This window comes from Camponotus vicinus, unplaced genomic scaffold, assembly GCF_025532165.1.
Source record: "Camponotus vicinus isolate PSW18456_S1 unplaced genomic scaffold, iyCamVici1.0 SCAF_8, whole genome shotgun sequence".
NCBI lineage: Eukaryota > Metazoa > Arthropoda > Insecta > Hymenoptera > Formicidae > Camponotus > Camponotus vicinus.
The window spans coordinates 11836606-11854792 of record NW_028141980.1 but is presented as its reverse complement, the minus strand read 5'-3'; the positions used below and the strand labels follow the sequence as shown (position 1 = coordinate 11854792).

General features: G+C 36.7%; 2 protein-coding genes across 9 annotated transcripts in view; one reads left to right on the top strand and one right to left on the bottom strand.

Moving 5' to 3' along the window:
* Positions 1-18187, top strand: part of Tmtc2 (Transmembrane O-mannosyltransferase targeting cadherins 2) — a 265630-nt gene that overhangs the window by 128360 nt on the left and 119083 nt on the right. The window lies entirely within an intron of this gene.
* The window catches only part of LOC145975691 (uncharacterized), a 113734-nt gene that overhangs the window by 68132 nt on the left and 27415 nt on the right, over positions 1-18187 (bottom strand). For 5 of the 7 annotated variants that reach the window (XR_014440052.1, XR_014440053.1, XR_014440054.1 and 2 more), the window contains 2 exons: positions 6150-6346; positions 4799-5079 (listed from right to left, as the gene is read on the bottom strand). Coding sequence is in view for 1 of the 7 variants with exons in the window: in XM_083106349.1 (XP_082962475.1) it covers positions 4799-4879 (81 nt within the window). In the remaining 6 variants the exon portion in view is untranslated. Of the gene's footprint in view, positions 1-3045; positions 3238-4798; positions 5080-6149; positions 6347-18187 lie in introns of those variants that run through there. The other 2 variants (XR_014440055.1, XM_083106351.1) reach the window with 2 other exon arrangements.

Below are 18187 nucleotides of genomic sequence, written 5' to 3'. Positions count from 1 at the left end.
ACGGCCGTTGTACAGCCAATCGGAAATTCTTAATTAAGTCGCATTTTCCCACGATGCGTACCGCTACGGCCGCGATAAAAATATTTCCGCGGATAGAATTAAATCCAACTCGGCGAAGATATCTTGGTTATTGGGGATAAACTCCGAGACGAAATTAAATTCCGTATATGCAGAAAAGTTTATTTTTAAACACAACCAAAGATACTGACTTATTTGATATCATGAAAGCTGTGAGGATTGCGTATCTTCAAAACAATCTGAGAGATATCAAATACATATTACGTAATAAATACAAATTATAAATTAACATTAAATATTTTAGTAATTAAGCTTTAGACTAGAATTCATAAACTATCAAAGAAATAAAATTTTAATCATCTCTATTTTATCTTTCATTTTGCATTTTATTTGTGCTACCTATTTTTAGCTTTTTATAAAATTCAATGTTCGAAAAATTTCATTATAATTGAAATATTTTTCATAATTAAAAAATTATTGATTTGCCGTTCTTATTGTTTTTAATATCTGCAGTTGAGAGAAAATATTAATTTTTTTTCACTCGAAACGCACGATCATAATTTTCGTCCGAATCTAATTACAGTTCAAACGTATCACTCATTCATGATAGCGATAAAAGCAGGTCGCTCTGGTGACTGAGTTAGTGCCTTACGATGCCATGAAATTCGTACGATCTATCTGGCTGACATCTCCTCAACGGCGAGTATTATCCGCACATCAGGAAAGCCAGCATACATTTACCGTAATGAGATTTCGCCGAGTATTTCGTGATTTCATTGATTCGATCAGGGTTCGATGGCTATTTCTTTCTACTGCCAGATCGTAACTATGTCCTATTAATTGAAATGGACACAGTCACGCGGCGTACATTTGTGTATTTATATAAAAAAGTAGGTCGCGTGCGTGCAGATAGGAGTAAATAAACAAGAGGAAGCTAACGAGCAATAGGTATTGGTTGTTCAAACCAATGGGCTGTGTATTTTGTTTAGTTTGATAGCATGCAAATGAATAGTCGGACTTGGATAAATGGGAACACATTTTCATTAAGACTCAAATACTGCAAGTGAAAAATGAAACTTTCACATCAATTGAGAGCAAACTGTCAGGTCCGTAAATATACATAAAAAAAACATATCTAAAAATTATTTTATTTACCCCTTCCTTTTCTCTTATTATATATGATCATATTTTATTTATTTTTAAATTTATATTTTGACAATAAGACTTATATTTTTATACAGGGTTTCTTAATAAGGGCGCAAAATTTTAGAAGATGATTCTTTGTCGAAAATTAAAGGGGGTTTTTCATATAAATATTAAAAAGTTCTAATAAAAAATTGAATAGGGGTTGCTAGTTTCGTCCCTTTATAACAATACGGGAGGCTGAAAAAAATATTAATAAATAACCTTTTTATTAGTAGAAAATATCCACCTAATTTCATTTCTTTAACTTGTTCCAAATTTGAAAAAAAAATAAAAAAAAATAATTTTTACCTCCATTTTTAGAAGAATATAACTTCACAGGGAGGGATGTAGGAGTATATATTTATATGAAAAACCCCCCTTAATTTTCGACAAAGAATCATCTGAAATTTTTCGCACTTATTAAGAAATGTATATATTCTTATTTTCTTATTAAATATCTTATATTCTTATTTTTATAACAATCATGAAAATCTTAGTTGGTGTAACATCTTTAACGCAGGATCGAGAAATGATATCGAGGAATTAGAAGTTCCGATGTAAAATCACAGCACAAAGAGCACTCGAATTCCTTATTCGCGTTCGCGGCGGAAGGACGGGAGGATCGATGAAAGACGGATAACGCCGCGCATCAGTTACTAGGGCTCATCTTGAGAACCACGTGGAATTGCGGAGATAGGGAACGCGGCGAGCCAATTAGCGGTCGTTAGAGTTGCAAATAACTGGAAACCGCGTGCAGCCGCGTAATGCAAGACGCCTCGGAGGCGCGCGCCGTTTGTTCGGAAGGCCGCAGTAGTCGGGGAATGTTGGGAGGATGCCTTCTCCTACTGTTCGTCCGGTAACTGACTGGGGCACGCGAAACATATTTCACCCCCTAATGGCCGGCTTAGCATAATGTATGCCTCGGGCCGGCATCCCGCCGCCGGCACATTCCCCTTCTACTTCGAAGTTCAGTATTGCACGCGTCTCACCCCGCGTCTCTACCCCCGATCCTACGCCAACGCTCATCTCCTGTCAAAATAGATGTTCGTTATCCGTCTCTGAGTTATCGTCCTTCCCGTCAGCTTCGCCGTCTCTTCACGGGGAGACTTCCGGTTCGAAAATCGATCGATCGCGGTCACGGATCGACCGTGGCCTCCTTGTCATCGAGATTTTTTTCGTCGACGCGAACGCGATCGTTTTAGCGAAGTAAGTAGTACGAATGGTGTATTTCGAATCGCTTGCAACCGCAATTAGTTTTATAATGAAACGTTGCTATTGCTGTTTGTAGAAATATTTAATATGTAATTGATATTGCGTTGCGTTGTAATGTACAATATGTAAATGCAATTTTCGTTTTTAATTACCTCTTAATCATGGAAATGTACATATTTGTATTTACTTTTATATTATACAAAGCGAGCGTATATAAGAGAGATGGATGAAATATTACGTATTAAAATGAACTAGATAATTACAATTAAATATTATATACGCAAGGGGTAATATTGCGGTTTAATTGTAAAAAGCTGATGTATCTAAATCTTTTTAACGCGTTAAAAATTTTTCCCTTTAATTTAAAAAGCGTTGTAAAAATACTATCGCTTATTAAATCCACGCGTGATCGCGATCTATTGTTATATCGTCCTACAATAGCTGGGAAATGGAAAATAGATTCCCGGTATAAAGCGCTGTTTCTATTTTTATACGGGAACACGATGGTACGCGACTTTTAGCATCGCGCGCGGCTTTTATATTCGTTTCGGTGCCTTCTTCGCGCGGATATTGCTCTCTGGCATAATGGCATGGGGCTCAGATGCGAGAGCTCCTAACAAAGAGGCGGATCATTCTTAAAATAGCGCCGGGAACACTTTCAAACCCGGAAATCTTTCTTGATAAGATCGAGCGAGTGCGGCGTGGTCCTCGAAATGGCAAATGTCTATGTTTTCTCTTTTTCTCTCCGATCTCCTTTTAAAATGTTTTTCGAGCGTACGATAAGGACAATGACTGGAAATTCACGGTCTCATCATTACGCATCTGCAAAGTCGGGTTAAACCATAATTGATCGTGCCGGCATGATACTGTCATGCCTTCAAAAGGGGAGCGAAAGATATTATTAATTAATGAAAGTAGATAATGAAATTATTGGAACAAGGCTTATGGTGTCAATTTTTTTAAAAACTGCGTTTCTATTAATATATATTAAATATATTAAAAAGTTTGATAAATTAATCCCATCAAATTTAGCACGATTAATTTATAACTTAAACTTCTTCTGCACAGCCGCAAACAATAATTAAAGTAATATTAACGTCAAGACGATTTAATATTCATGGAGTATATTTTTTTAATTTTAAATATACTTCATATTACTAATTTTTTTTATTCTTTTATATTTAAATCTTGGAATAAAGTTTAGAACGCTTTTAATGCGATGCGACTTCCTTGAGTATATTTGTAAACAAATTATTAGACGACATTTACGAGCCATCGATAGTCCACCTAAAGATATGGGCATCTATTATACCCTGCGCAGCCGATCGGATCGGGCATGTACGAGGCGGCACGAGTCGTGGACCAGCGATCCAGAATCCTGGAAATTGCTGCGCTATCGGGGCCGAGTAATTTGTCGAGAAGCTAGTGGACTAGCTGTACGGCGCTACCGACGGGATTTAAACGGGATCTCGTCGACCGCAGGAGGGAAATACCGGAGTGTCCTATTCGACCGATGTGCTCGTTTCGCGAACATCCCTTGCCTCTCGTATCGCGCGAACGGGAACGGAATCTATTCCGCGGCAACTCGCCTCTCTCATTCCGATAACGCGGTCGGCCACACATTCTCTCTTCCTCTATATTATAAAATCGTACTACTCCCTCTGAACATCGGCCGACAGTCCACACGTTGTCGTCACTCAGAAATGAACTTCCCGACTATTGTTTCAGCAGTATTGTGCGCGACAATTGTTTGAGTTTTAATGATTACGCTCTTTGCGGAATATATCGCTCGAGATTGTATAATAAAAGTAAAAAATATTGTATAAAAAAATTATAATATAGTTGAAATTACGTAAACTTATTTTTTGGAGAATATCTTAAATACCCGATTTTAATTTTACAATTAATAATAAGTTTCTAAATACGTTTAAATTCGAACTTAATTACGAGATATAAATGTTATGTATTAGAAAAAAATCATTATTGTCTTCTTTATAATATTTTAAAGGAGAAAATAATGAAAGAAAATAATTTAATAAAGGTTTGACTTTAGGGACAAAATATGGAAAAATTCCGTTTAGCCTATTCTATTTTACGTATAATCACATATATTAATATATTAATACGATATAATAACTAATCTATGTCATTTTATTCAATCTGATATGCAAAAGCGAAATATAACAACATTAAAATAAAACAAATATATTGAAATTATAAAGCAATATCCAAAATAATTAAAGCATGAAAAAACCAATTACTAAGTACGCGCAATTGAATTTTAAAAATTAAAATTAAACTCAAACAATTTTTCATTTATTTTCAAATAAATATTTAATACGAAGAAAAATTTTAACTTTAATAAAAATTATAATTTACTCACCTCATGATTATTTTGCTGTCGATGCCTTCTTCGTGGGCCTCCTCCTTTTCCTTCCTTGTTCATTCTTCCCTGTTTCTTCATCGACACTCATGAAAGAGATACTCGCGAAAATACGGTTAATCACACATCGATTACGATCACACGCGCATTGATTAATAGAATACAACAGTCGCCCGATATTTTGCATGGCACTCCCGACATTAATTGCGCAAATCTTATCGTGTTACGATGGAAGAATAAACGGAAACTACAAACGCACAAAGCTAGGATCCATTCAACATCTGAAAATTACACAATAAAATTTATTAGTTAGAGTTAAGATATAAAAAGTTTCGTAGAAAGTAATATTTATTTGAAAATATAACGTAACTAATAACTGCTGATTATTATAATGTTTTTTTACACAGGAATCAATTAATTGTACAAATTGGTAATCTTTAACTCTAACAATCACAGTGATTTTTGTATTGCGTTTCATGTTTTACTTGCTGCGAGCGTATTTCGAGAGGTAATACGACGATATGGACAGAGCAACTTGCGTTCTCACTCGAGTGTAGCTACACAAATGATAACAAGGTGACCATGAATGACAACAATAGCGTGCTATACGTCCTAGAACACGAGCACCGTATTTTCCAACATATACAATAATACTGTTATTTATACGCGATCTCCTTGTTATTGATATCATTCTTATACAAATAAAGTAATATTTTTAAATTGAATTTTTCATTTTCCGTTATACATGCTTTCAGAATATTATATCGTGTAAATGTAATATCATGTTTTATAACATATTTGTCGATTGCAAAGGAAGTAAAATTTATTTTAACATTTAATATATTAATGAAAAAAATTGATTTATAGATTACAATTTTGTTAAGAATAAAAATAAAAAATGAAGCACATTTTTAGAAATTTTTTAAATATCCCATTTTTTTAACTAGAAAATGAAAGTGATTAATTGAAAGTATCTTGCAAATATATGTAGAGTAAATCCAGTAAATCTCTTAAATCGCTAAAGAAGATCCTTAAAAATTAAAATATAAAATTATTAATCCTGATTGAATAATTTGAGATATGATTCGGTTCTTGCGCTTACATTATAACTCAAGATATATTAAACTAATTTTCTAATTAATTTCTCTCTCTCTTCTCTCGGAATAACAGTAAAATTTTTAAACAAGTTCTAAATTTTTTAAACAAGTTGAAACATTGATTTATACGTAGATGAAAAATGTGAAGTTACGAAATCGTTAAAATTATGGGAAAAGTGAAGACAGTGAAAATCTGCTATAATTCAACTGATTTAGAATTTTACTTAAGAATTTAGTATCATGCTTGTACTTACAGCTAGCGACTATGCGTATCATGCACAAAGTGCAGAATGCTTTACTACTTGTTTAATTCTAGCGACGTTCCCGACTCCCTCGTAAAGGAGCTGCGCCGCATGTCCGTCCATGGACGTTAAGGGTGCTTAGTCTTTGTGCTCCGTCTCTTGATAAAAGCCTTAGTTGCTTTTCATTACGCCGTTCATTACATCATTCCCTTTTAAACAGAGAAGCCCCTGACGTAAATTTTGTAAATTCCATTAAAAGCGAGACTACTGTTTGCTACTGTTATTTAATAATGTGCTCGAATCGATTTTTTCGAAAATATTAATTGTACATAGATATAGAAATTACAATGTATTTGTGTTATGTTGTGCTATGAACATGGAATGAGATTAATTAAATATTTAAAACTAGAATTAATATAAATCGAAATTTAAAAAAAATAAAAAATATTGCAGAATTGTAATCACAAAATATAAACGGGGCGATATGTTTTTTAAATTAAACCGATAAACGAATAATTCTCGGATTCCTTACAAATCGGTTAATTTCATATCTCTCGTTTTAATCGATAAATATCTCTTCACATTGAAATATCTTAACGGTCTCATCATAAGATTTTATTACGTTTAATGGAGATGTAGATATAATAAAATCTCATTCTTAAATTCTTTTCAAGTTTATTGTCATTTCAGTTAAAAAGCGACTACGCCGATCGATACATATCGGTTTATTATTTTCACGAGAACGATCACTCGGCAAATAGGATAAATCGACTACGGAGGAGCTCGCCAGGACGAGATCACCCCGTCCTTAGCTTCCTTCCCTTCGAACTTAGCCGTCCAAACGCAATCACACGATCGGGTAACTTTCCAATCTCGGGTTAACGGCGTGCGTTCCCCAAATCCTCGGTCCTCCATGCTCCATCCCTCTTTCCCTATCCATCTCCATCCCTCAGCTTTCGTCACCATCCTCCTTTCCTTCCTTATATCCTATTTCTCCCACACATTGCATTTTTCCTCTCATCGCTCGTATGTTTATATACCCTGCGCCTCTCCTTTGCGTTCTATCTTTTTCAGTTTTTCAGTTTTCCCTCCTCTTTCACTTTCTTACGCGTGCACTTTCCTTTTCTTTTTTCTTTCACCCTCTTCCTCTCTTTGTCTTTCTTTCTCTTTGCCGTTTGTTCGTTCCCCCCTGTTTTCCAGTTCTGCGCCTCGGGTGAAACCGCTACGGTTAGCTCTCGAAGTTATCTCAATCTCGTTTTAAAATAATCCAACTCGCCTTCCCTATCCTCCCACTATCCGCATCCCCGCGCCTCTTCGCCACCGTCGCAGCCGCCACCGCCCCCAGAGGCGATCTTCGAGCTTAGTTCCCTGATGTGGATTCACTGCACCCGTTGCATTCCGTGAGCAACCCTTTGCTCCTTCTCTTTCCCACGTTCCCTATCCTTTACCCTTCGCCCTCTCGAACTCACGAAACCCAGACTGTGGCCGCAATTAGAAACCGCGGCGCAGCCCTGAAACGCGGCCGCTTTAAACGCCGTAGGCCACCACCGTTGCACTCTCTAACAGAGTAAAGGAGAAAAAGACAGAGAGAAAAGCCTGAAGAAAATCGAGCAAGCAATGGATTGTCGCTGCCACGAATGCAATGAAACAAAAGAATTACAAAAGATTGAGGGTAGGTTCTTGGAAATTCGTGTAATGACATCGAAAAATGAAACATTTATCCGACTCTTAGGAATAAACGATAATTTTTATAACATTTCTTTTGTACTTTAATTTCGTATATGCGGGTATCATAAATTGAATTATAAATGTATTTAATTTCATTTTTAGGAAGGTTATTTCATGAAAAATTTCATAAAAATATGGTTTTGAAACTGCGCATTAGTATGTTTTATTTGTGTATTCTAATTGCGGGATAATTGAAAGATTATGATCTAATGATAAAATTAACATTTAATTATTTATAAATTGCGAGATAATAAAAGGATATACGATCTAATGATAAAATGAACATTTAATTATTTAAATACATAATGTATACGCATATTGTGTGTATATATTTCTTCAGTTTTATTATACAAATTTCCTATAAAATTAGAGATAAGTAAATAATAGCGATATTGTCGATTATACATCGCTACGGTTTTAGATATCGATCTTAGCGGAGCGAGTAACATTGTTACGAGTCCGGGTCGCTTCACCGACGGAAATAAAATTTGCATTCTCATAACGGCATTCCGCGACGGAGTCTCGCGCGAATTCTAACTACGTACAAAGCGAAAACGCCGCCGGGCATCGTTGTACTTTGCAAGATGGAAAGGGTGAAGAAGGACAAAAGCGAATTGCGACATCGTCCGTGCGGCAAGGCAAAAAAAGTTTAGAAGGATCCCATAGTAATGGCAGGACTTCAATTTATCGGGCTTCAGAAGGGACACGAGAAGAGAGAGAAGGAGAGATTTTTCCTTGGAGAACGATCTTATTCTTACGTTAATCCGTTAAATTCTTAATATTAGTTTCCTTAGACGGAAGACAGCAAAATACCACCGGGTCTGCGAGGAAAAAAGCCCGTAAGTTACTTTCGTTTTGTCGACCATGCTTAGAAATTATGGGGTATCGTTAAATTCTTCTAGAAGTGGAAAGGGAATCTTTCTTGACCAGCAAACATAAGCGAACTTAGGATTAGTTTTTTCACAATTAATTATGAAAAGATTATATTATTTGTTGCAAGAGAAAAAATGCAAAATTATGTCACGCCAGAATAATCGATAAGGCTTAGTATTTATTAAAATTTATGTTCTAGTATTGTTACTTCGCTTCACGATTCATTTATCGCTCTTGTATCTTCTATCTACAAATCTCATTACGTCTGATCGCGCGTGTACAAGATCGATTTTTTTTTAAAGTAGCGCCGCTACGTTAGCACGGACAATCGCGTTGGCTTGACAAGAAAGAAAGCGCAGGTTCTTTTCCAAGAGGCAAGCCGAAAAAGTTGCGCTATTAGAAAGCGAAGCCTTTGTCCGGCGACTTCATTGTCCGCGACGCGAAAATATTCAGGAAGTCGGGCGATGAGAAGCCAGCCCTGCGTCGTTGGAGGTACGTTATCGCTCTTTATACGGCCGACCGATTAAAGTATGAATAATTTATACTCCTACGCCGCGGTTACGCGAGCGTACGTATATTTGGGAAATTTTCAGCGGGAGCATTCGATCGTGCGTAATCGACCCTTTGACATCGAATCGACGCTTTCACCTTAATCCCCTTTAAATCGAAAGGAGTTTCGAGCAAACACATTGCCATTATTCATCTAAACTGAGTGTATAGTTGGTTTAATCCTGATGTGTTTAATGCGGATAGGAACTGTTTCGCGAAATTCTATTATAAATTCAAAAAGCGATTCTCTGTGAATATTCGTTGCGAATATTTATGTTTATATCTGACTTTCACATCGCAACTAGTAACAATGCGCTTTTTGAAGCTTTCAATTACTACAAAAGCGTATTATTTTCGGTGATCATGTAAATATTATATAATATATATACAATTTTATATTTTTTAAAACTCTCTCTTGTATATATGAAATATCACAATGACACTGTATCGAAAATGTGACTTTTTTTGTTACTATAATTTCGAGTTCTCGTTGAAATTACAAAACTGGATTAAACAGAAATGAAGGTAGAGTGTTTGAATTAACGGCGAAGGTAATCTTTTTCATTCTTACAATTGCACGATCGTCATTACCGTCTTTAAAAATGGTAATCGCAGAGACGATGTAAGAAACACTTTATCGAAAGTATCACCCGCCACGATGGAGCATTAAGCGCTAAAACGCGATAGCGCTTAATGCTCCACCTCGGAATTCATTAAGCTGCGCGTTTCTGCTCTTATATCCGTCGTCGCTTCCGGGATCGCAAAATAAAATGCTCGACTTTATCGCGAACGCGGTCACATCTTTTCGCATGTTAATTAAGCGAACTTTATTACGCATCTGCCTGTCCGGTTCCATTTTTCCGATGATACCCGCCCGGATTTACGACGATATACTTCTTCTTCATCTTTCCAACGCTTTCAGGAAACTGACGCTAGTTACCGCCCTTTAATGAAATGAAAAACGATATCTTCTCCGCTAATTCTAACGGGAGATAATAAAAATTTATCACTTTAATAAAGCGGGCCAAAATAATTAATCTTTGCACACCTCATTTCTTCGCATTTAACACCCAGATTTCTTAAATCATGCGTATAAAAAAAAAAAGAGAAAAAGACGGAACAGAAATTTAGCCTATACCAATATAAATCTATCTTAAAATTATATCTCATTTTCTCAATATTATCATCAACGAAAGAGGAAAGATGATTTACGGTCGGACAATATCACGTTTTCGCACCGTTTCATCGGTATCATAAATTCCATAAATCGATCGATCGACGATTCTCGTTGATATTCCGCGAGCGTGATCCTGCGGGTGCCATGCAATGCATTCGTCGTGATGTGCAACAATGTCTCACCTGCCTCTCTCTTTCTCCCTTTATCCTCTTCTAAAATCCCGTCTCCAAATCTCGTGCTCCCTCGTCGCGTCGTGTCTGCTTTTCTTTATCTCTTTTTTTTGCACACGCCAAGTTTTCTCGTTAGCATTCCGTGTCCCGCGCAACGCGCTCTCGCGGTTCAATTTGCTCGCTATGCATAAGGCATTATGTAGCGGACGCCATCGTCCTCGTCCTCGTCCTCGTCCTCGTCCTCGTCCTCGTCCTCGTCGTCGTCGGCGTCGTCGTTGCCGCGGACGTCGCGACGCGCTGCAGCATCGTGCACGCTAGTAAAGTTCGTACTGTCGTTGCAAGCGAACGTGCTTTACGTGGTCGCATTTACCGAAATTTACGCCTCTACGTTAACCCCACCGCCCCATCGACATCGCCAGGCGCTATCCCGAGAATACGAGCGCGAAATGGGTCTCACTTTTCTCGAGGAAATAGCTTCCCGCCCCGAGACAGAGTCGCGTAACAGTCGCGGCTGTGGTGGGTATACGCAGGATGCGCTTTGTACGATACCATTGCGACGTGCCGAATAAAGAGTCCCAGCTAAGGATCCTATACGTCGTCTGTACACGTCGCCCGTATCCCCTTCGTTCCCTTCCGCCGCATATTTCTCGCATATTCCTTAGAATAGCGGACAAACTCTTTGAGTATATCGTAGCTGTACGACTCGCGTTATTCTAGCCAAATATATATATTTTTTGTATAATATATTAAAATATTTATATTTTGTATAATACATTAAAATATTTATATTTTTCTTTATAGATCAAGCGAAGAATCAACATTTATATTTTTCCAGATCGACTAACGAGGCAAATAACGAGGCAAAATTGTTATTTCCTGAATAAGTTAAATAATGAATTATTTAATTAATTGGTAAAAATAAAATAAAAATTCAATTATCGAGAGAGATATCGATCGACAGGAGAATTAATACTGATATCTGGATAAACAACGACCCATTATATTTACGGTCCATTATGCTCGGCTTTTCGGCAGAAATCAAAGGGTTATCGACCGCACAGAATGGAACTCTTTCGGATAGACCATCTGACATATTTTTGCAACGGCGGTAATGAAACGAATAGAAAACGTCGCGTTAACAATTCCACGCACGCTCGATACCACAGCTCCAACATATTATACTTTCAACCGTCACCTTTTTTTTCCTGCATATTATGCACGCCACGCTCTATATATTCCTTTGTTGCGTTAAATGCCGCGTTTTTCCCGCAATTCTTACTTTTTCGCGCAACGCCTTATTGCAGTATATGCTTATGTGTTTCTTTCCATTTCCCCCATGGCGGTTCCCTCATGTTCAATTTATCGCGCGTGCTCGCGATTCTCTTTGCGAGATGAATCTGCTTTTTTGTCAGTAAGTACAATTGGGTAAGTACAGCGAGCAGCAACGAGAGAGGATATCTCAAACCGTATTATTGAATTTCTTGGTTCAAATACGGGGAAATATATATATATATAATCACACGGCCGCGTAGTCATTGTCCGTTCATTAAAATACAAATTCTCTATTATCGTCCTTTGTCAAGAGCAGCTTGCGTTAAGAGTCGCGCAATCGGCTTTTCCGCCGCCGCAGGCATGCGATCTTTCCCTGCGTATATTTCGATAAAGCTATCCGGATACGGTAAGCATATTTAAATGAGATTTCCGTCGTTTTCCCCTGCGTTCGACTATCGCCATGAATACGGACGAAGCGGCGCGGCCGACCGATATCGACGACGATTAACAAATACTCCCGCTCGCAAAGCCAGCGTACTACGAATAAGCATAAGCTCTCTTTGGTTGCAAATTGTACACAGTCGCGAAATTATAGCCGTCCATAAATACACCGTTGCCCGGCGATATTCCCTTGCAAAATTGCGCGACGCCGTTGTACGATGGCGGTATTTTATGTGTACGTGAAACGGAGCGCATGGAGAAGTCTGTGATTTGACGAAGTGGAGAAAAAAAAAGGAAAGGAAACGCGAAGGCGTAGAGAGAAAATGCGCCACGTGTGTATCGTCGCGCCGGTAAATTTCAAAGCATATCTCGTGGCATTTTGTATGTTCGTTCCCTTTCTCCTCTTCTCTTCATTTCCGTGCATATCGCGACGAAAGAGAGAGAGAAAGAGAGAGAGAGACAAAAAAGAAAATGAAAATGAAAATGCGAGGCATCTCGTGCGGCGCACTCAGGAAATAGGAATAATACCGCGACGAAAGAGTATTCCTCGTAGAAATTACTGTGTCGCGTCTGCAATTTTTCACGAGAACACACCGGGTGGAATGTACGAACAGCGCGTTTGTCCACACACAACACGGAACGACCGCGTGCGTGAAAATTTTCTAGCCGTTGAGCCGACAAGACACACCAGCAAGAAAATTCCCGAGGGCAGATTGCAGGTATTTATATATTCACCGCACACTTTTCATGTATTATTTAAAAATTGTTTTCCTCTTACGTTTCACGCAAGAAAAATAGTAATTATATGGGCCGGACAGAGAAATTCTTCATTTAAAACATGACAATTTTTTACAATTTAGTATATTTTTTTCTTAGTATCGAATATTTAAATATCTCTCAATTTAAATTATAATTCCTGAAGATAATAGAATAATGGTTTATTTATCCATGATCTTAAAGTTTCATTTCTAATTGTTTATAATTCGGAAAGTGAGCGCTTTCGATCTTTTTTAACGGGAAATATGTATTCACGATAAATTAATTAACGAATTTCAACAATCAACAAATGGAGTTTAGAAAGTTGCTTTGTATAATTAATAAGAGGGAGTTTAATCTATTTATATAAATCTATTATGAGAGAGAGAGAGAGAGAAAAATCTCTGAATCTTTTATATGAAAAGAATAATGTAGTTGGTTTTTCCTCTCTTAGCTGTCTGACTATAAACAGTCTTGAACTACTTTCCTATTGAACAGACAGGTTTTATCTGTTGGCATTTCTCTCTTCAGGCATCTTAAAAGGCGTCTCAAATGTGTTAACCCTCTTTATAAAAGCCTTTAGATCGACAAACAAATATAGGATCTCTTCTCTCTCTAATTTTATTTAGCGAATGTGTGTATTTTCCTGATTATTTCAAAAAGAGATTACGATAATGTTTATCGCTATAAAAGATCTTTAAATTATTGCGATGATTTTTCTTTTTTACAATTGTTCTTCATATTTACTCTATAATGACTATATAAATATGCAAGCGTGTATATTTATACTGGAGAGTCGTCTAATAAATTTTCATATAGTTATCAAATGGCCGATCAAACGCGCCTAATGTCCCGTAATTGACGGTACGCTTTGACATTACGAGTCATAGGGGAAATTGAGGTTAACGATCATTTAATTTATACTGATTATACACAGTGTCCGCAAAAGTATTGGGATGTTAATTGAACGGCGGGTTTGACCTTTCGCTCGTATGGAGCTCGTTAGACGAGAAATCAAATAACGGATAAAAATAACTATAACGAGTCATATAAGCTCCAAGCTCTGGCGGTACGATCAAACAACACGGAATGAAGGATAATGGCCCCAAGTCGTGAGTTGTCGCAGTTAATCCCGTAACGGGGATATTGTGTCGTGCGAGAGTTTTCGAATACGCTCCTCGTTGATAACGTTTTCATTGATAATGCGACGAAATAATTTCCATTTTTCTCGCTAGCCGTACGATGGTCCACGTGACAAAACTTGTTCTTCCACGAGAGACTCTATTTTCTACACGCACGAACGACGTCTCTTCTTCTACCTCCTCGCATAATCGATATTCATATATTGTAGTCGAACGCAACGACCGAATAAACGCTTAAAATATTGCATGACCGTGAATATACACAGCGAGCTGAAAATGCTGACGTCGATAATAAAATTAATCGTAAGGCTCGTGCACATGCACGTGTGAATGATACGCATGTCTACATGCCTGCACGAACATTCGCGTACATAGCCGCAGACGTGCGTGACGGGAGTGGACTAAACAGCGGCCGCGTAATGGAAGGAACGAAACAAGAACACGAGTGCTAATCGCCGCGAGTTTGCATGAAACGTAAAACGGGCATCGAGCATCGTCGCAATCGGCCGTATTAACGTTGCCCTCGTTACGAGAATTATTCCCGCAAGCGCGTGAGGCACAAAGTACCGCTTCTCACGCTTTGAGGGCAGGCTCTGCGCGAAAAAATTATTGCATTTGTTTTTTTTTCATTACAATTGCGAATGGCCTTAATGACGCCTTTTATCGCCATTCAGAACCGCGGATTATCGTGAGAGTCGCAACTTCTCAGATTTTGATAATGAACGCTTAAAATGCTTAAAATTAAGACGGATACTAAAACCTTACTAATTGTTTATCTCTCTGAAAATTAACTTGTTAAAACTTCTTAATTCGCAATGATAAATAACTTTGTAATTAAGCGTCAACTAAGTTTGGCAGTGAAAAAAATTGGTTTCAGAATTCTCATTTATCAAGAGTTTATACATCTATGATCACGTTGAAGTAGATCATCATTGCATTAAGCGAGTCGGCTGGAGGGAAAGTTCTTCTTTCATTGTCGCGTGTCAGGGAAAAAGGAGAAAAATTGAGACGTTTCTTCCGGCAAGCGCGAACACGACATTTCGTCGTCGGTCGATTCGCGTCGAGAAAGGGAGAAAGAGGAACATGCCGCGGAGTTTCGCGGGAAATTGATTGATATAATAGTCTCTCTCTCTCTCTCTCGTCGCGAAACGTCGAACGCCTGCGTTTTTGTGAGTCATACAATTTTCAGCTTGACAAAGTTCCATTACGATCGCCGTAAATCTTTCGATGAATGTTTGCGCCTCTTAAACAGCTTTCGCATACATTATCTCTATTTGATAGTTATCTCTTCTTCTACCGTAATGATTTTGCGTTTATTTTAATAGTAGATGTAGAGAGTAAACGTATTTCTCTGATATATAATATGAAAGTAGTAAAGTTTTTCGATTATGTATAAAATGTGTGGGTGGTAATCACTGTCGATCTTTTTTTATATGATTTTTTTTATGTATATAATTTTTGATTAAGAATACATTTTTCACTTTCGCCCTTTTTTCATGAAAATGTCATTTTCATTCACTGCCTCGATATTGAAATAATCACTAATTTTCCTTTAGCGTAGTGTCTGTAGCTAAGAACGGTCACACGAAGGTTTTTCCGAGACATTCTTATATATCCTCATTTATTTTTCACGCGAATATTAATTGCTATCGGAGATTACGATCGTTACTAAGTCGCATTTAGTTGCGATCGATATCCATTATCGCGACCCGCATTAAGAGAATCCTTAGTGCTTTTGCGCGAAAAAATTAAGGACCGCGACTCTTTGTTCGATCGTTCGTACAATATTGTAAATATTCGCATAACGATAACTTCCACTTCAAGCATCGTTAGCAAGAACATCGTCGCCCTTAACTGCCTCTCATTCTGATAGCGATGGTAGAGAAGCAAGAAAGTGGAAATAGTTTTCGACAACGACCTCAGCCCAGAAGAACTCGACACCCCGATGGGAGCACTCCGCAAATCTAATCTTCTTGGTTCACAATTTTTCCTCCGCACCTTTCTCATCGCCTTTTACCTTGATAGTGTAAGAAACTTGGATCGTTCGCGCTGCAAAATCGTGGAATCGCTCGAAATTCAGTATCCGCCTACCCGCGATAGACTTAGATAGATTGTATAAAGTATTGTTTCGAAGAATTTATTTTTTAAAAATATTATATTATTGTATATATGTATATGTTATATAATATGCATATGATTATTTTGCTGACAAATACATATATTACACATATTAATTATAAATAAAAATAAAATTATAAATAAAATTAGATGAAATTAATTTTACAACGATCTATTAAGTTTCTTTCAATAGAAATTGTTATTTATCAATAATTATTTAATCACCGAATTCGAAAATGCGATTTTTTTAATGCAATGTTTTAAAATTTTTTCATAAATTTATTGATATTTATTGATTTTTTATGATAAATAATTTTTAATATACTTAGTAATTTATCTTCAGAAGTAGTTGTGCCTATTTATCTACTTATCTCTTTACGATTCTTATCTTATACTCAAAAGCATGTTTTAGGATTGTATATCATACTTGTATCGCTTTGATAATTATTGTCAAAATCATACAATTAAGATCAAATGGTCAGCCTCTTTATACGTTTCTTATTAACGTTTGATACGTTGGTATTCGATTCTGTGCACAAAATACCGATCATAAATTGCCTAAACGTTGAAAGTTAGCTTTTGGAAGTCAAACAGTCGACCCCCCGTTATCACACAAGGGGGACGATTCAACTAATTTTATACGCTCTGCGCCCGAAGGCGGACTTCGTAGAAATTATGGCGAACGTAATCGATAAAGGTCTCATGTATATTCATAATTGGCTTGAATGGCTGACCAAAATGACCAGTCAGATAATTGCCACTGCGACCAAATCAAGATAAACTTAGGTTGTTAACCTAAAAGCTGATTTCCTTCTTAAAGCTCGTGTAAATAATCAAAAAATTAAACGTCAATGCGTAACATTGAACAAATGAGGGAAAGATCTCGTTATAACTTATTCTACATATGAATTAAAATAAATAATAAATTTTAGTTCATTTTTTCAAAAGTCCATGTAATCAATATCAAGGCTACTATTTAATCATATATCTCATTGATGTCATTACTTACGTAAATATTTATATATAAGACTAGTAGTTAAATCTTTGTTAAAAACCGTAATTGTGAGAATCATAGCAGTATAAAAATTAAGAATTTAATATTGCTCAGTTTCGAGACTAAAGAAATCGCTTTTAGTCCGTTAATGTAATATGAACGATTTCACGACTTCTTGTATGACACATCTAAGTGGTTGACCAAAGAGTGGAAACCCAGAACAAAATTTAAGAAAATGAAATAACAAACAAAATGTCAGACGCCGAGGAAAGAAGTACGACGCAATTCTACAGTCGCGCGATGGAAGCGAGAAGAATCTCCCTTGTAGTTAACGATCTTTTCGCAAGTCGAGAGAGTCTAATTTCCCAACTATTTTCTCGTTACAATTATACTTTGCGGTACTTCCTTGTTCATGCTCTTTAATTTGCTGTGCTAAATTTCGTGTGACCGATTCACTTCTAACTTTTCACAGTATTGTTCATCTATTTTTCTCGCGTTTCTTCTACTAAATCGCGTGAGCGTCATAAATGGACTTATCAACAGGTCACAAAACTGGACTAGCAGTGCTCGTTGATATTACGATTTTATATCCGCTCAATTTTTCCGCGATATAATGTGTTAAAAAAGTTTTACATTTTCAATCATATCTGCATAAATTATTCGAAAGTAATTTTTCTATTTTAAATAAGAAATGCTTGATTATATTTAAAAAATAATCGGTTATTTAAAAAAAAAATTAGAAGTTTTGGGATACATCACGTAATTTAAAACATTTTTTTTTTAAGATTACTAAAGTGAAACAGTATATGGTGAGATATTTCAGACCGTAC